The 15,405-nt window shown below is 53.1% G+C and overlaps 1 protein-coding gene across 1 annotated transcript in view; it reads right to left on the bottom strand.

Annotated features, from left to right (window-relative positions):
* The window catches only part of DNAH1 (dynein axonemal heavy chain 1), a 72,102-nt gene extending 63,128 nt beyond the window's left edge, over positions 1-8,974 (bottom strand). Inside the window, exons 1-7 of the mRNA XM_081794949.1 lie at positions 8,487-8,974; positions 7,383-7,455; positions 6,037-6,211; positions 5,258-5,414; positions 4,179-4,311; positions 1,669-1,830; positions 832-1,084 (exon numbers count right to left, since the gene is read on the bottom strand). Of these exons, the coding sequence (XP_081651075.1) occupies positions 832-1,084; positions 1,669-1,830; positions 4,179-4,311; positions 5,258-5,414; positions 6,037-6,211; positions 7,383-7,455; positions 8,487-8,861 (1,328 nt within the window). The 5' untranslated portion in view covers positions 8,862-8,974. The remainder of the gene's footprint in view (positions 1-831; positions 1,085-1,668; positions 1,831-4,178; positions 4,312-5,257; positions 5,415-6,036; positions 6,212-7,382; positions 7,456-8,486) is intronic.
* Between the last annotated feature and the right edge of the window lie 6,431 nt (positions 8,975-15,405).

Here is a 15,405-nt window from a genome sequence, read left to right as displayed (position 1 = left end):
GGGTAAAGAGACAAAACCTTACTTAGTAAGGTTTTTCTTCCAAAGAGTATGAATTAGCAGTTTGAAATTACTTTCTGTATATTCTAGGACTGAGCAAATAAATATACTATGAACAATGGGAGCTAGTTTTCTTCTAGAAGTAAGAAATATGTATAAGTGAGAGTGAGCCATGTGGTGTTGGGGTCAATTTGAAGGTATCATTAGGAATCCATGGTTTTTAACAGACAGAAAGAATTAGACATGGGTGTGTGTGTGGGGGGGGGGGGTGTAATATGCAATTTAATGCAATTTAATGCAATGTAATATAATAATAGTATAACATAGTATAATAATATATATATTCCCCAGATTTGTCTGGCCTAAGAGCCTCACAGCAATGATTTCCCAGTAGCAATGAGCATATCTAACGCCCAGATCTTGGTTTTTAAACTCCCCCACTGAAAGGAACCAGGGGTTCTTGGAGAAATAGCTGATTTCAGGGCTGGGTCTGGAGAAGTACAAGATGAGCCCAACACTTCTTGCTATGCCCCAAATTAAAGACATACTCAAAGAACGATAGGAATATATCAGCTTGAGGAGGCTCTCTCTGGCCAAATCTGGGACAATTTGGGCACCAAAATAAAAAACAGTAGTAACAGGTTCTGTCCCTTTGAATAAGAATCCATGAGTTGATACTGATAATGAGAGATCTGGAGATGAAAAAGACATGACTTGGGGCCAAGAAGTCCACAGTGCAGTGGGCAACGTGGCCCACAGGTGAGCACGGAGGGAGCATTGCCCCCTGGGCTCCTGGAGGAAGTGGGCATAATGAAGGGTCTAGTGGAGACTCACGAGGGCCCTTTGCGCATCCGGGGTGTGCTCATGGCCCACTGCTTGATCTTGCTCAGGCTCTGCTCATTGATGAGCTGGTGGCCCTCAGAGGGCATGCAGTCCACGTACAGATTGTATAGCAGCAGAGCCTCTGTGTTCTTGCGCAGGGAGTTGGCCTGGACCACACGCTGCGTGAACACGCGTGGGTCCTCAGCGCAGAAGAGAAGCTGGATCCGAGGCACCCAGTACTGGCAGGTGAGGAGGGGGTGCCTTCCTGGGGCAGGTGGGAGAGAAAAGGGAACACACGACACAGTCAGACTCTCTAGGCTGGAACACTGGGCTCTAGCCTGACTCTGCTACTGATGCATGGTGGCCCTGCACAAGTGGGTTCTCTCTTCTGACACCCTGTCACATCTGCAGAATGGGTATGACAACACTCCTCTCCCTGCCCACCTCACAGTTGGCCATGGATGGATGTGAAAGTGCTTTGTAAACCATAAAGATCTGTGCACAGACAAACAGTCACACGGGGCGGCTGCTGAAGTGCCCACTCCTCGCTGCCACACTCAAGGTAAACATCACTAACTGATGGGCCTTGGATGCCTTCTCTGCATCATGTTGCAAGTGGTACCATCAGCTGCTCAGGGCAGGCATATCCAATAATGGCCATTTGCCCTTCCTGGGGTCTCTCTCTGAATGATGGGTCCTCTGGTTTTCACTGGCCAGGGGACAGACAGCCACAGGACATACAGAGCAAGGAAGAATTCAGGCCTGATGTGGCTGTGCCATGGGTGGGGGGTGGCCTCAGTCATGGTCCTGAGTGGGGGGTCTGCATGGGGTGGGGCAGAGAGCCTGTACCTTCAGCGGTGACCCCTCCATTCAGAATGGGCTTCCCCATCTCATCTCGCACCAAGCCGTTCTCATCTGTCTTGTGTACCAGGTACAGCTTCTTCTCCTTGTCATAGTCCACGACACCGACATCGCACCATTCATACTTCAGCTTCCGACTTTTGGGGTCCTCTGAAACAGAAGGGGAACCCACCAGTGCTCTCTGCTGTAGGGTGGGTAGGGGACTCTGTGTGGGCAGCAGGCGCTGGGAACGAGTCTCAGTGGCCACTGGTCTGGCCTCCCTCCCACCAGGATGATCCCTTCTAGCTCCAGCAAAGCAGCAATCCTGCTTCCTCCCAGCTGAGCTGGCCTCTGGGGAACCCCTGGTGGCAGGAGGAGCCAGAAGGACCAGACCCCTCTGTCTCTGTGCTCTGCATGACCCCATCAGGATAGACAGAGACATAGGCCAGCAGGGCTAGAACGGGAGGCAGGAAAGCCCCAGGCACACAGAGACCTGGTGAGGATGTAGTTGTGAAGCTCATCATGTCTGAACTGGATCCCTTCAAAGTGACCAAGACCAGAGTGAACCCCTTCCCATGGGCTGCATGTGGCAGTTGAACCCTTAGGCCCCTTATATCAGGACAGGTCAGGTCAAGGTAAAAGATTGCTGCCCTGCAGTGGTCCCAAAATGGGCCTCAGGGCCTGTTGGTCAGGATTGGCCTTCCACTCACTTCCTGGACTGCAAGCCTTTGCACTGCTTCTCCAGCTCATCTCCTGCCACCACCTACCCTTTTGTCTCTCCAGCCATACTGCATGTCTGGCTATTCCTGTGACTTTGGAGCTTACTCCTGCCTCAGAGACTGCATTGGCTATGCTCTCTGACTGGAACAGTCTTTGCTCAAGTCACCTCATTGCTAGTTTGTTCCTTGCTCAAATGGCTTCCCCTCCAAGAAGCATCTCTGCCTCAAAGAGTGCCTTTGCCCCAGGCACCCTCTGACTTGTTAGCCCATTTGTGTCCCTCACAGAGCCTGAAGTCATACTATGTATGCATCCAGTCCTGGTTCTGGTCAGCCTCCTCACACCTTTTAAGGCAGAAGTGCCTTAAAATAAGCTGATGGGTTCTACAGCCTGGGTTGAGGAAGAACAGCTGGAACTCCAAGGAATTGCTAACATGCTGGCTGGATGCTATATGCTTCTCTTTGGAAAATGCTCTTTGGAAAATGCTGACCTGTCTTGGCTCAACTTAGAGAAGATGATGTCACAAGAAGGCACCAGCAGAAAACCAGAGGTCTCTGGCAGAAATGCTCCCTGCCAGCCCCCCTCCCACCAGTGCCACTGCCCAAGGCCAGGGCCCACATGAAGGAGGGCAAACAGAAGCACTTCCGGGAGGCTGGTACTTGATACATTTAAGGTTAATGCAGCCCCCCCCCCCCTTCTGGTTTTATTGCCAGGAATTGGAGATCTGGGAACAATTGAGTTAAATTATTTTTGTAATTAAGTCCAAAGTAAAGGGAACATTCTGGGCTTCTTGTCTAGTTCAGAGAAATTGATTCCAGCATTAACATGTTTTTAAATCGAAACATAAACTTACAGCCTGCTCAATGGACTTACTGTGGGGCCCCCTGGAGGCTGAGAAGTCTTAAAACCAACCAGCATGGCTCTCAATCCTGGGCAGAGTCCATGGGGGTTGGGGGGGCACTCCCGGTCCCAAAGCAGCATGTCCACCACGGGGCAGGGAGCAGAGCAGCCCTCAGCCCTGCACAGAGGGGCAGCCAACTCCAACCTCCAACTTCATAACCCAGATCTTCCTCAGATGCTCACTCAGAGGCAGACAAGGTAGGTCAACCTGGCTCAGTTCCCTACAGCAGCAAACACAGCCCCAGGGCAGATGTGGGGCCAAAGGAGGGACAGACACAGACAAAGCAGAGATACAGCTCATCTGTGGGACATCAGTGCAGGTATGTGTGTTGGGGCGGGGGGAGATAGTGGCTGTGAATGGGTGATGGGAGGTGTGTGAGTATGTGTGGTGAAAACGTGTGTGAAGTGGGGGATGGTGTGTGAGTATGATGGTAAGTGTGCTTGTGAATGTGTGTTTGCAAGCAGGTGTGTAAGCATGAGAATGTGTGTTGTCCATGCAGAGGTGCAAGTTGAGAGGCCATAGGTAAAGCTAGAGCAATGGTGATTTCTAGGTGGCAGGAAGGAAGGCTTGAATTGTGTCCCTTGTACACATTTGAACATTTCCAACAAGCTTGCATATTTTTTATTATCAATAAATCAAAGATTTTTTTAAACACTAGACACCATCCAGCAGTCCCTTCCCCAACCCTCCCACAATGTCATCCCTGGTCCTTGTATTTTTTGACTCTATATGGCCAGCCCCTTAGTCTGTATCCCAGCTGGGAGGCCTCAAAAGGTGGGAGCCCTCCCCTCCCACAGCTGCCAGCCCCTAGGGCAGCCCAGAAGTCAATGGTTGGGCTGCTTGCCAGACAGGGATGGTACAGACCAGGATCCTGCCCCCCACCCATGCCGGCCCTGCTCACCATGACCTAGGATGTCATCAGTGGGCAGGAGGGCTTTTCCAGGGACAGGTTTCCTGTCCTGAGACCCTGGCTCCAAGCCCATGTTGATCCACTCACTGGGAGTCCGGCAATCAAACTCCTCATTGTCAAATACCTGGAAGAAATGGGCAGAGGTCAGGAGGAGGCAGCTCTCCCCTAGAGGGGCCAAATGGGTTGGGTGTGTCAGAAGATGAGGGTGCCTAAGTAAGTCTTCTCAGATGCAGAAGCTACAGACTGAGGGCCATGGGGCTGAATGTCTCCCCCACTATTCATAGGGGCCTGTGGGGTCTGGCTCTGTGAAACCCTGGATCCCCACCCAACCGGCAACCCTGATGCAAGCAGAGGGGTATTTGGGGACTCAGAGCAGGATATGAGCTCTCTCTCCCACTGCCCAAGGATCATCCAGCTCAGGCCCAAGGGAAGAGGTAGACCTTGGATTTTTCTGAGCATTCCACCTACATGCAGAAATGAAGGAGATTCAGGGTAGTCAGGAGGCCACCCTTAGTAGGGTGATGTGGATTCAGCTCTGCCTCCCCACAGGGACCGCCAAGCAAGACATACTCAGGGTCAGGGAGAGGAAGGGCAGGGAGGCTAGTGAAAGCTAGAGCAGGCTATGCTCCCTTTTTCTCCTTCTCGGACCCAGTTTCCCCATTGGTATCCCAAAGGAGCTACAATGAGGCCCTCCTCCACCTCAGTTCCCCCCATCTCAGTGAGTCCAGGAGCAGTGGTCAGGGAGCTCCATATACTACTCCACAGTCCAACTGGGCTGCTTCTGGTGCCTCAAGGTTGGGAGCTGGGGGGACAGAGATTGCATACACAGGTTCCCCAGGCTCCCAAGCAAAAAGCAGAGTCAGCATCTCAGGGGTTCTGGGGCCCCTTCTGTCCCAGCCTAGGATGATCAAAACCCCTGGCGGGAAGGTCCAATTATGCTTGACAAGTGAGTGCTTATGATTCCCACAGATCCCCTTTCGGGTCTGATCTCTCGGCCGGGGTCCTGTACCCCTCCCACCCACCCTTCCCCCCACTGCTGACCATCAGCTTGCTATGGAAACTAGGCTCACCTTCAGTGGGAGGTAGATGGGAAAGAGCGGGTCATGGCCCTGCTCAATGGTCTGGGGGTGGTGGGGGTCTGGGTGCCTGGGCATGAGCTTGTCAGAGTCGATGCCCTCATGAGCCAGTAACTGCTCGATGTCCAGACTCAGGTACAGCCGCTTCCTCCTGGCCGAGGGGGGACAAGGGAATCTCATGACAGCTCAGCTCATCTGAGATGGCTTCATGGATGCCAGCAAGGGTCCACAGGGTCGTGGTGGATAAGAGTGTGGCCCAGGGATGCCTCCAGGGCCCCCCACCCCTCTGGAATTCATCAGGAAGTAGTGTGGTAGCTGGGGCTGATGTCTTGGGCCCCGGCTGCCCTGTGTCTGTCTGGTACTTCCACTACATTGACCTAAATGCCACCCTCCCCAATCCTACAGCAAGGAAAGCAGTTTGTTCCTATAAAGAAACCAAAGGGTGAGGCGCCTGGGTGGCTCAGTCAGTTAAGCATCCGACTCTTGATTTCAGCTCAGGTCATGATCTCATGGTTTGCGAGTTCAAGCCCTCTGCACCGACAGCAGGGAGCCTGCTTGGGATTGTCTCTCTGTGTGTCTCTCAAAATAAATAAATAAAACTTAAAACAAAAACAAAAAATAAAGCAAAGGGTACAAGATTTGCACACAGGCCCATTTTAGTAACCTCTGCCATGAATATGGTCACCTAGTAGCCTGCTGTCCCTCGCTCCTTGACTTGGGTGAATGCCGCCCCCCCAAAGGAATGGGCCCTCCCACTGCCAACCTGGCCATACCTCTCAATCTCAATCTTTCGGGGGCACTGGCCTGGCAGCACCAGGAAAGGCACCTGCACCTTGGGCTCGTAGGCCTGCAGTGGGAAGTCAGTCTGGGTGAGCACCCGGGTGGTGGACTCGAAGCGCTGCTGTTCCAAATGTTCCTCGAAGCCTTCAGGAATCTCAAAACTTCTGACTGCAGGCAAAGGCACAGGCAGGAGTGTCAGGGGCTCAGGCCAGAGCCCAATACGCCCCAAGACAAAGCGCTAGGTACTGGGTATAAGCGCCCTGGGGCAAGGGAAGCTCAGAGCTTGCCTGTGGCTGGCAGTGGCGACAAGAAGCCAGATTTGGCACCAGGCACCCAAGGGAGGGCAAGTCTGGAGGGACAAGGGCCTCCAGAGGGTGTGTTTTGGTCTTGCTTTTCCTCATGTGGATGGGGATGCAGAGCTGCCGAGCATCCCCACCCCACCCCACTATGAATGGTAGGAGCACCCCACAACCCTTAGATCTGTACTCTGTAAGCATTTTCTGGGCCACAGATGTCTGTGAGACGGTACAGCCCAATAGACTGGATCCTCAGCTCACCGCACAAATGCACATACATGTGATATTTCCTGAGCCACTTCTGGGGCTTCACAGACCCCATGAGGTCCGTGGGCACTGAGAGGACTAATCTGGGCAGTGTCAGCAAGGAGCCAGGCCTCTCCTGGGGCTGGGGAGGAGAGGCAGACAGCTGGGACCTCTGAGCCTGATCGAAGCGGGTATCCTGTCTGCCAGCCAGGTGGGAGGGCTCCCACCTGATTCCTCACTCAGGGCCCCACCCACCTTGCTGCTTCTCCTAGAGCCACCCTATTCTCCCCTCTGCCACCGGAGACTGCCCCACACTCTGCAGTCCTGCCCCAGTCCTTACAGGACTCAGCGCAGAGCCTGGGAGGAGAGTCCTCATTCAGCAGAGATCTTCTGGGCACTTTCCCATGCCAGGCCCTATTCTAGACACTGGGGTCCCAGCAGGGAAAACTCAGACACAGCCCTGGCCTTCTCCAAGCTCATGTTCCAGGGGAGGTAGAAAAGGTAATTTATACATGTGAAAACCCTAGTGTCCCCAGCTGGGCAGAGAACTGATACCCTGGCCCTCAGCAGCCTCACCCACTGTGGTGCCCTTGTCACAGCTCAGCTAAGAGGAACATAAGGTGTGGTTCACTGAGCACTAACCGTTAGCTTGGCCCTTGCAAAGCACCTTATATCTTGTTACCCCCATTTTATAGCTAAGGAAACTGAGATCCTGAGCCAAGTAGAAACAATCTAAGACTAGAGGTCTTGCTTCTAAATGGCACCCACTCATCCACCCTGCCCTTCTAGGCACTGACCTTTTGGAGTAAACTTGTCAAGGTCGGCCTGCCGCAGGAGATCTTGGTTCATGCAGGGACCACGGCATACTTCCTAAAACCAAATCCCAGAGCTCTAAGGGGGTATAAACATCCTGGGGACAGGCAGGACCTGGGAGGGACCACAAGGCCAAGTGTCGCCCCCAAGCCCACCGGGGAACACACCCAAGGGCACGGGAATGGGGCAGAACAGTGAGTTTCCACAATTCCTCATTCAGAGGCCATAGTGGGCAACAAGCTCCAGCCACTTGGGACACCCCTGACCTCACCCCCTTCTGATCCTGCACAGCTCCCTCCTCACTCTAAGAACACTCCTGCTGTGTCTGGGAGCTGAGCCACTAGATGGAGGGACCACAAGGCCAGCAGGTGTCTCTGTGCATGTCTCCCCCACCAAGGGTGACTCTGGCACCCCCAGCATAGTGGGGATCCATGGATCTTTGCCCTAACCCTCTTGGCCTATCCTAGTTAGAACTTTCCTAAGGCTGTCCAGGACTATGGGGCTCTTTGAACTCTCCCCTGGTCATCACCTGTCTATACTCCCCCTACCCCAAGCCTCCATCTGTCCTCTCACAGTCTCTCCTCCTTCTCTACACAGGCCATGGAGCCTGTCAGGGTTCCCAAGCCTCTGTACCTTCTGTTCCCCATGCCTGGAACACACCTCCTCCCAGCCACCCAGTAAACACACAGTATGCCACTTTGTCCAAGGACCCCCTACCCAATCAGAGCTGGGGGACAATTCCCCCACCAAAGTCATTGTCCCATGACAATAGGGACATGGATGTCTTGTCCTCACTGTCACCAGTGCTCAGTCCAGGGCCTGTCACATAAGAGATATTCAGTAATGAATTGTTGAATGAATGGGCAAATGGATGGAGGGACAGATGGACAGATGATCAGAAGGATGGATGGGTGGGTGGATGGTGGGTGGATGGATGGATGGACAAATTATTAGACACAGATGGCTAGATGGATAAATGAACAAATGGACTGATGGCAAGATGGATGGGTGGAAGGAAGCAAGGAAGGAAGGGTGACTGGAACCCACAAGAGGGTTTGGGCTTGGTAGGGGACAGCTACCACACTCACCCCCATTTGATCCAAGCTTCCAGGGCTGAGGATGTCAGAGTAGTACCCACGCTGCTTCATCAGGGGGTACTTCTTATCAGTGCCTGTCAGGGGCAACTTCTGGGGCTGCCCCAAGACTGAGAGCGTGGGTGGGGGCAGGGGTAAAGGCAGGGTATTGGGGTCAGGGCTTAGAGCCTTGGAGCCAAAATCTGGTCCCAGAAGAATCTTCCCCAGGTTATACTCTAGGTCTGCCTGGGTCCTCTTCAGGTTACACTCTTGGCCTGCAGGAGTACTGCTGCACTCTGGGCTCTGAGGGGTCCTTCCTGGGCTGTAGCCTTCTCTGTTAGGCTGCTCCATGCTGCTTCTTGAGGCGCTCCTAGGAGAAGATACTGGCATCACTGGGCCCTTGCTGGCTTCTGTTCAGCCCCCAGGGGCACCGGGACACAGGGATGCCTCATCTGCATCCTGCAACCGGCCACAGCTTGCCACACAGAGGGTGGAGAGGGAGGAAGTGGTCTCCTAATTTGGACAGACACAGACACGCAGTGCCAGGCAGGTCCCACCAGGAGACAACAGGGCCTTCCCTGGATGTGGCATGTGAGAAATGAGCCCCCAGAGTCAGGGGCGGAGTGAGGGGAGTCAGGGAAGCTCTGCAGATGCCCCCACTCCAGTGCGTCCTTCTACACCTGCTCACCCCCTCTCCTCCATGTTAGACAGCAAGGCCTGGTTACTCACAAAGGAGACGAGGAGGGTGGCCCAGAGTTCACTCAGTGAAAGGCCCTGTTTGGTTTTCCCCAAAATGACTTTCAGCAGGAGGCAATCCTGGTGCCCCAGCCCAACTGAACTGCCCTGTCTCTCCCTACTGTGAGGTGCTGGGCCACGCGCTGTCTCCCCCACCTGTGTCTGCCCCACACCATAACCCAGGAACCAGAGGACTAAATGGTCTCCCTGGAGGGATCCTGACCTTCCCGTGACCCACAGATCCCGCTGTTACAGAAGGGTATTCAGCTGCCCTGGCTCTCAGGGTCAGTTCAGCTCATGCAATGCATCCCCTTGCGTCTCCCCAACAGGAACAGCACATGTACCACGGGGCTGCATACACATCCACCATCCCAGGGACAAGGGTTTGCAGAACTTTTACTACAGGCTGAGCAAGCCCTTGCCAAGCCGCTCTTGCTTTTGGCCACCTCAAAACGTATCACTGGGGGAAATCCTTGGTCAGGGCAGGGTTATAAGAGATTTGGACAAGGGTATGGTGATGAAGAGGTTTTCATGTAATGCAGGTACAAAAATAAAAAGGGAGTGAGTCTATAATTATCTCAATAACAATGTCATTTAAAAAGAGAGGGTATCTTGTTACAAATAGAAAGGGAGGGAGGCAAACCGTAAGAGACTCTTAAATACAGAGAACAAACTGAGGGTTGGTGGGGGAGGGGTGGGGAAGAGGAGAAAATGGGTGATGGGCATTGAGGGGGGCACCTGTTGGGATAAGCACTGGGTGTTGTATGTAAGCAATGAATCATGGGAATCTACCCTCAAAACGAAGAGCACACCATATACACGGTATGTTAGCCAACTTGACGATAAATTATATTAAAAATAAATAAATAAATAAACAAACGAACAAATCTTTAAAAAAATAAATAAATAAAGAAGAGAGGGTATCTTAACAAAAGAATACCCTGACCCAAGCGTCACCCTCTCCTCTGGCCCCATCCCATTTCCCAACCCCTGCACACTACGACAAAGCAGCCAGGAGTTCACGGTACAAGCCGCTCTGTTGGCTGGGTGTTTCGTGCCCTGTTGTCTCCATTTTAAGCATGCCTGGCTGGTGTAGGCTTCCTGTTGGATCACTGCAGGGTAATCCTGTCTGGACTGACCTGAAAGGCGGGCTGGGCAGCCAGGACTGTCTGGATCAAAGCTACCCAGCAGTGCTGAAGCAGCCTGAAGTGCTGAGTCCATTTGTAAGAAGGAGGTGGTGAGCTGGCAAGACCACTTTAGGGCCCATGAAAGGCCAGATAGGGCTCTGGCAGGAAGGCCCAAACTCTGAGCCCAGAGGCTGACCAGTTTCTAACCAGTGTCCTACTAGAACTCGGCTCCCTGAACCCATTCCCTGGTAGTCAGCCACCTCATGGGGCAGGCCCTAAAAACAATGTTGAGTTTGGCCTACCCATCTGACAGTCACCAGCCCTTCCCAGAGCACCCTAACGGACAGAGGACCCACTGGGGCTCAGCTCCATCATGGCTGCAAACCCAAAGATGTCTGCTCATCTTTGAACAAAATCACCAAACAGGGCAGTTCTTGGAGAGGCGGGGTCCCCACTCCACAGGAGGGCATCCCACTCCCTGGTTTCCCCAGCTCTCAAATGTGCTTGAATATGTTGGGCTGCTGAACTGGTGTGTCATCAGGCTCAGCCAAGATGACAGATGCAGAAATGTCCAGGAAAGCACAGTGTTACTGGAGGCAAAAGGAGCCTGTGTTGGGTTTTTTTTTTCTCCCATGAGCCAACTCCCTCCAAGAAGTCTGGCAGTGGGGGATCCATACAGACATGTTCCATGAAGGAAGGCACGAGAGCAAGCTGCAAACTCAGAATCCTGTCTCTCCTCCATCCCTCAGCCCTTTACAAAGATCCACGGCTCCCTTCCCATCCCACCCCAGCTCTAGGCACCTGTGCATTGCTGGTGTGCACAGGACCTGTGACAGATACACAGACAGATCCACCTCTGTCTCCTATCAGCCCCACCAGTGATGGCTGCCTCTATGTGGGAATGAGTGGGGCTGGTAAGAGGGTGAGTACATGGTTACCAGCAAGCCTCTGCTGCTCACTCTGGGCACTCTCCCCTCTTGCATGAGGAAACTGACCAGTAAGATGGCAGGGGTGGCCCCAGCAGACACAGTGTGTGGGAATGGTGAATGCTATTAGGGGCTTACATGTAGTTTGTGCAACATCTCGTTCAAACCTCTGAGGTGAGAACTGAGACTATCCTCATTTCTCAGAGGTAGGGCAAATGAGGTTCAGAGAGGTTAAGGGACCTGTGCAAGTTCAGCCAGCCAGCAAGAGGCACAGGTGGAATTTAAACCGAGGCATTCTTTCTCCCCAGTCAGACCACCTGGGAGTTCTAATTGCTTGAGTCAGAAGAAGCTTCAGGTTGGATTCAGTGACATTCAACCCCGTGTGACCCAACCACTCACCAGGCACTGGCTGGATGGACACAAATGAACAAGGGGGTTTGATCCTCACGACACATACTACTACCATCACCAATCCACAAACAAGGAAATGAAGGTCCAGAGAAGTCAAGAAACTTGCAAAGGACACACAGCCAAGAACTGACAGAACCAGAAGGGAAACTGAGGTCTTCACTTCTGGCTGACCCAAAGATCCATGTCCCTAAGCAACACCACAGTGGTTCTCAAACTGCACCAAAGAGCCCTGAGGTTCTTTGGTGAGTGCTTGTGGGGAGGAGGGCCAAAGCAGAAGAAATTCAGAGCCACCCAACCTTGGATTCAGCAAAGACCCTGTATCTGTTTCACATACCAGGTTCTGTGTAAGGTGTCATCTAATAGATCTGTGGCTTAAAGGATTTTTGAAGTCTCTTCCCTTGTGGGGGCTACCTGGCAAACACTACTACTGTGGATGGCAATAACCCTGACAGGCGTGGGGTTCTCTCCGCCTTTTTGGAGTACTCACCTAATGTGAGCCCCTCTGTGCTCCCACATCTGTCTGAGGCTCTTCCCTCCAGCGAACACCTCCCTGTATTGTATGTGCGCATCTATCCTCCCTGCCAGGTGATCGTGAGAGCTGCAAATGCAGGAATTCGGGGGTGACGTTGGTCTCTGGAACCTCAGCACCTAGCACAGAACTGGCACAGGCTTGGCACAGAGTAGGTGCCTCAAAGGTGTCTGCCAAATGATTTCATGAGTGAGAAAAGTAAGGAAAGAAAGCTGATGTCTGTAACGAGTCTGTGAGATAGGGACGGCGGTGCTCTGAGGATTTGCAGATGGGGACATGGAGGATTATGGCTGCAGTTGGCATCAGGAGAGGGACTGTGTGGCTGATAAGGACTTAGGCTCCTTGCCTGCAGGGGCCTTCCACAGGGCGGGGAGTTGTGGCTACATTCTCCGCGTGTGGGGCGGGGGGAGGGCAAAAAGTCAGTCTAGTAAGTACAGGGCTTACCCGGAAGGTTGTTTAAAAGTGTCTCCCACTCCTTTCCCCCTGGCCGAGGCTCAGGAAACTGAATGCGCAGTCAGAGACAGGAATGTGGACCCTGGGCCGGAAGGGAGTCCTCCTTCCCGTCCACTCGCCTTCTGTGCCTTATCGAGGTGCCCCTGCCCCTGCTGGCCCAACCATCCCCCTCGGTGGCCACCGACTTACCGGCTCCAACGAGCAGAGTGCGGTCTGGTGGCCCGTCTCTAGGGAGGGACGCTGGGCCTGTTGCTAAGGGGCGGGATCATCCGCGCGGCAGGCGGGACTTCCGCCCCCGAACGCTCCCCGGGTCTGCAAGTCCCCTCGCCCAACACCACCTACAGGCTGGGACTTGGTTCCTCCCGCCCTGTGCTCCCGTCTTTCCTCGGCGGGATGGGGACAGTGGCCGCCCTCTAGTCTGTCAAACCCAGGCTCCATTACCTGTCTCCCCTCCCTGACTCTTCTAGAGTAAAGAGACAAAACAGCCAAACGCAGGGTAAGGACTTTGATTGAATCCTGGGGAAAATAAATAAAATAACAAGTAAAGTTATGTGAATAATTTGGGGGTAATAATTGAGGAAGTTCATATCTAAGCCATAGCTGTGGGCCAGATGGTCAGATCGCTGCGAAAAGGGTCACTTCTGTTCTCTGGAGGTTCAGCTTGTACAGAAACACACACACACACACACACACACACACACACACACACACACACCAGGCTGCAACTCAGCCTCCTCAGGGTGGGCAGTGAGTGCTCCTGTCCCCGATCTTTGGCCTCTGTCACCCATCTGCTCCAAGGACCTGGCATGAGTTCAGGCTTTGATCCTCCTGTCTGTCCTGGATATTGAATTTTTGTTAATTTTCTTAGATGTGAAAAATGATATTGTGGTTATATAGGAAACTGTCCCTGTCTTAACTGATGTGGGCTGGAGAATTTCAGGACAAATGTCAGGATATCCGCTGCTGTGACTTCCTTTCAAATGGTTTGGCTAGATTTATATATAGATAAGTATAGTTAGGAGATGAAGCAAAAATGGTCCAATACTGACAACTGAGAGATATAAACGTTTACTGATGTCCACTGCACTAGTCTTAAACATTTGGCGGGGGGGGGGGGGGGGGGGGGGAGTGGGGGGAGAGGGTCAGGGTAAGAGGTGGGTTACAAACCAAAAGAAAATTTAAAAACCATCCCACCTCAACCTGAGAACCCTTACCCAGAGAGCTTTCTCCGCATTGGCCCCATTTCATAGATGGGGAAACTGAGGCTTGGTGAGGCAGGTTGGTGTAGAGGGAGGTAGGAGGACCCGAGGTTCATTAAACAAATGTCCAATTCTATTTGACATTTTAGTTATGCTAGCTTAGTGTCAAGCCAGTGCTGGGCACTGAGCATTCAGATTTAAACTGGTTTCTGACTTAAAATGTCTGTTGAAAGAGAGAGCCAGAGAGGCCAGGCCATGAGGAGTCCAGAGGCAGAGTGTAAGCTGTGGCTGGAGACAGTGATTTGGCCTTCATACAGGTTTCTGCTTCCTCTGTCCAGAACACCTCTCTCCACCAACTCCTACCCCTGGCCAACTCCTATTCATCCTTCAAGATCCAATGTTGGTGCAACTTTCCCTAAGCTCAAACTGTAGTGTTATTTGCTTTTCTTGTTGGCATTCACACAGTAGGTGCTTAGTGATCATTGTGGGAGGAAGGAAAGGGTATAAGGGGGATTGGAGGCAAAGCTGACCAAAGCTCTTTGAGGAGACAAAAACCCTCAAAGCCCTGCTTAGGACAGCCTGGCTCCTTTGTGGGTCTGGGGATAGGCTGTGTACCCTGTTCGACCTAGAAAGAGGCACCTGCTTCCTGGATTTTTCCTGGCACTTCCCACACTGGGTACAGCTGTCCAAAAAGCTGCAGTACCCATCCGGGTTGCCAGGGCAACATCAGCCCATGGTGGGACGTCAGGGATGACAGGGGCAGAGTGCTAATCCTGGAAAGTTGCCAAGCAACGCAGTGGGTTGATGATGTCACAGGGGCCATGGCTGCCAGACAAATGGATAGGCCACTGCAGGAAGGGTCTACTCTCAGAAGGTCCAGCCCACAGATCCCCCACTCCCCACCATGAGATAGTCACTGCTGTGTCCCTTACCTGGGGCATGGGGGCCAGGGGGTCTGCTTCTCCCAGCAGTCCTGCCACCTCGACTCTGCCCCTCTGTAAGTGTGGGCGGTGGGTATGACTGCCTCCCTCCCTCCCTGGCAGGACACTGGGGTCAGTCCCTGCTCTCTTGGGTCTCAAGTGTCCACCCTCTAATGCCTCCATCTTCTCCAGTGGTTGAGCATGGGTTTAGGCTTTGCTTTTCCTGCCCTGCCCTGGAGGCCACCACACTTACTTGTTCCCTGAGGGAGGAACAAGGGGCTGAGCCATGACCTACCCCCCCCTCCCCTGCCAGGGATCCCACCTACCCTGTGGTGGGAGGGCAGTCTTTTGCTCTGTTCTCTGGGGGCTGGAAGGGAAGCCAGCCTTGCTCTTGTTGAAATAGGAAAGACTGGGTTCCTGCAAGAGCTTGTGAGTGGGGGTCCTGTACCCATCTCTGGTAGCCTGGAAACTTAGAGCTTGGGCAAGCAGACTGTTTAGGGCACCTAGGCTCATGCCTTTTGGGCAAGAGGTCTGAGGGCATGGCAATCCTAGGCTCCCCCTCCCCTGTGCCTTCCTGCTGGCAGTGCTGAAGCTGGGAGCAATGCTTCACTGGCAGCGGAGATGAAAGTCCCGT

This window comes from Panthera onca, chromosome A2 (genome assembly GCF_046562875.1).
Source record: "Panthera onca isolate mPanOnc1 chromosome A2, mPanOnc1 haplotype 2, whole genome shotgun sequence".
NCBI lineage: Eukaryota > Metazoa > Chordata > Mammalia > Carnivora > Felidae > Panthera > Panthera onca.
The sequence above is the reverse complement of the archived record's forward strand: the minus strand, read 5'-3'. Positions and strand labels throughout refer to the sequence as shown.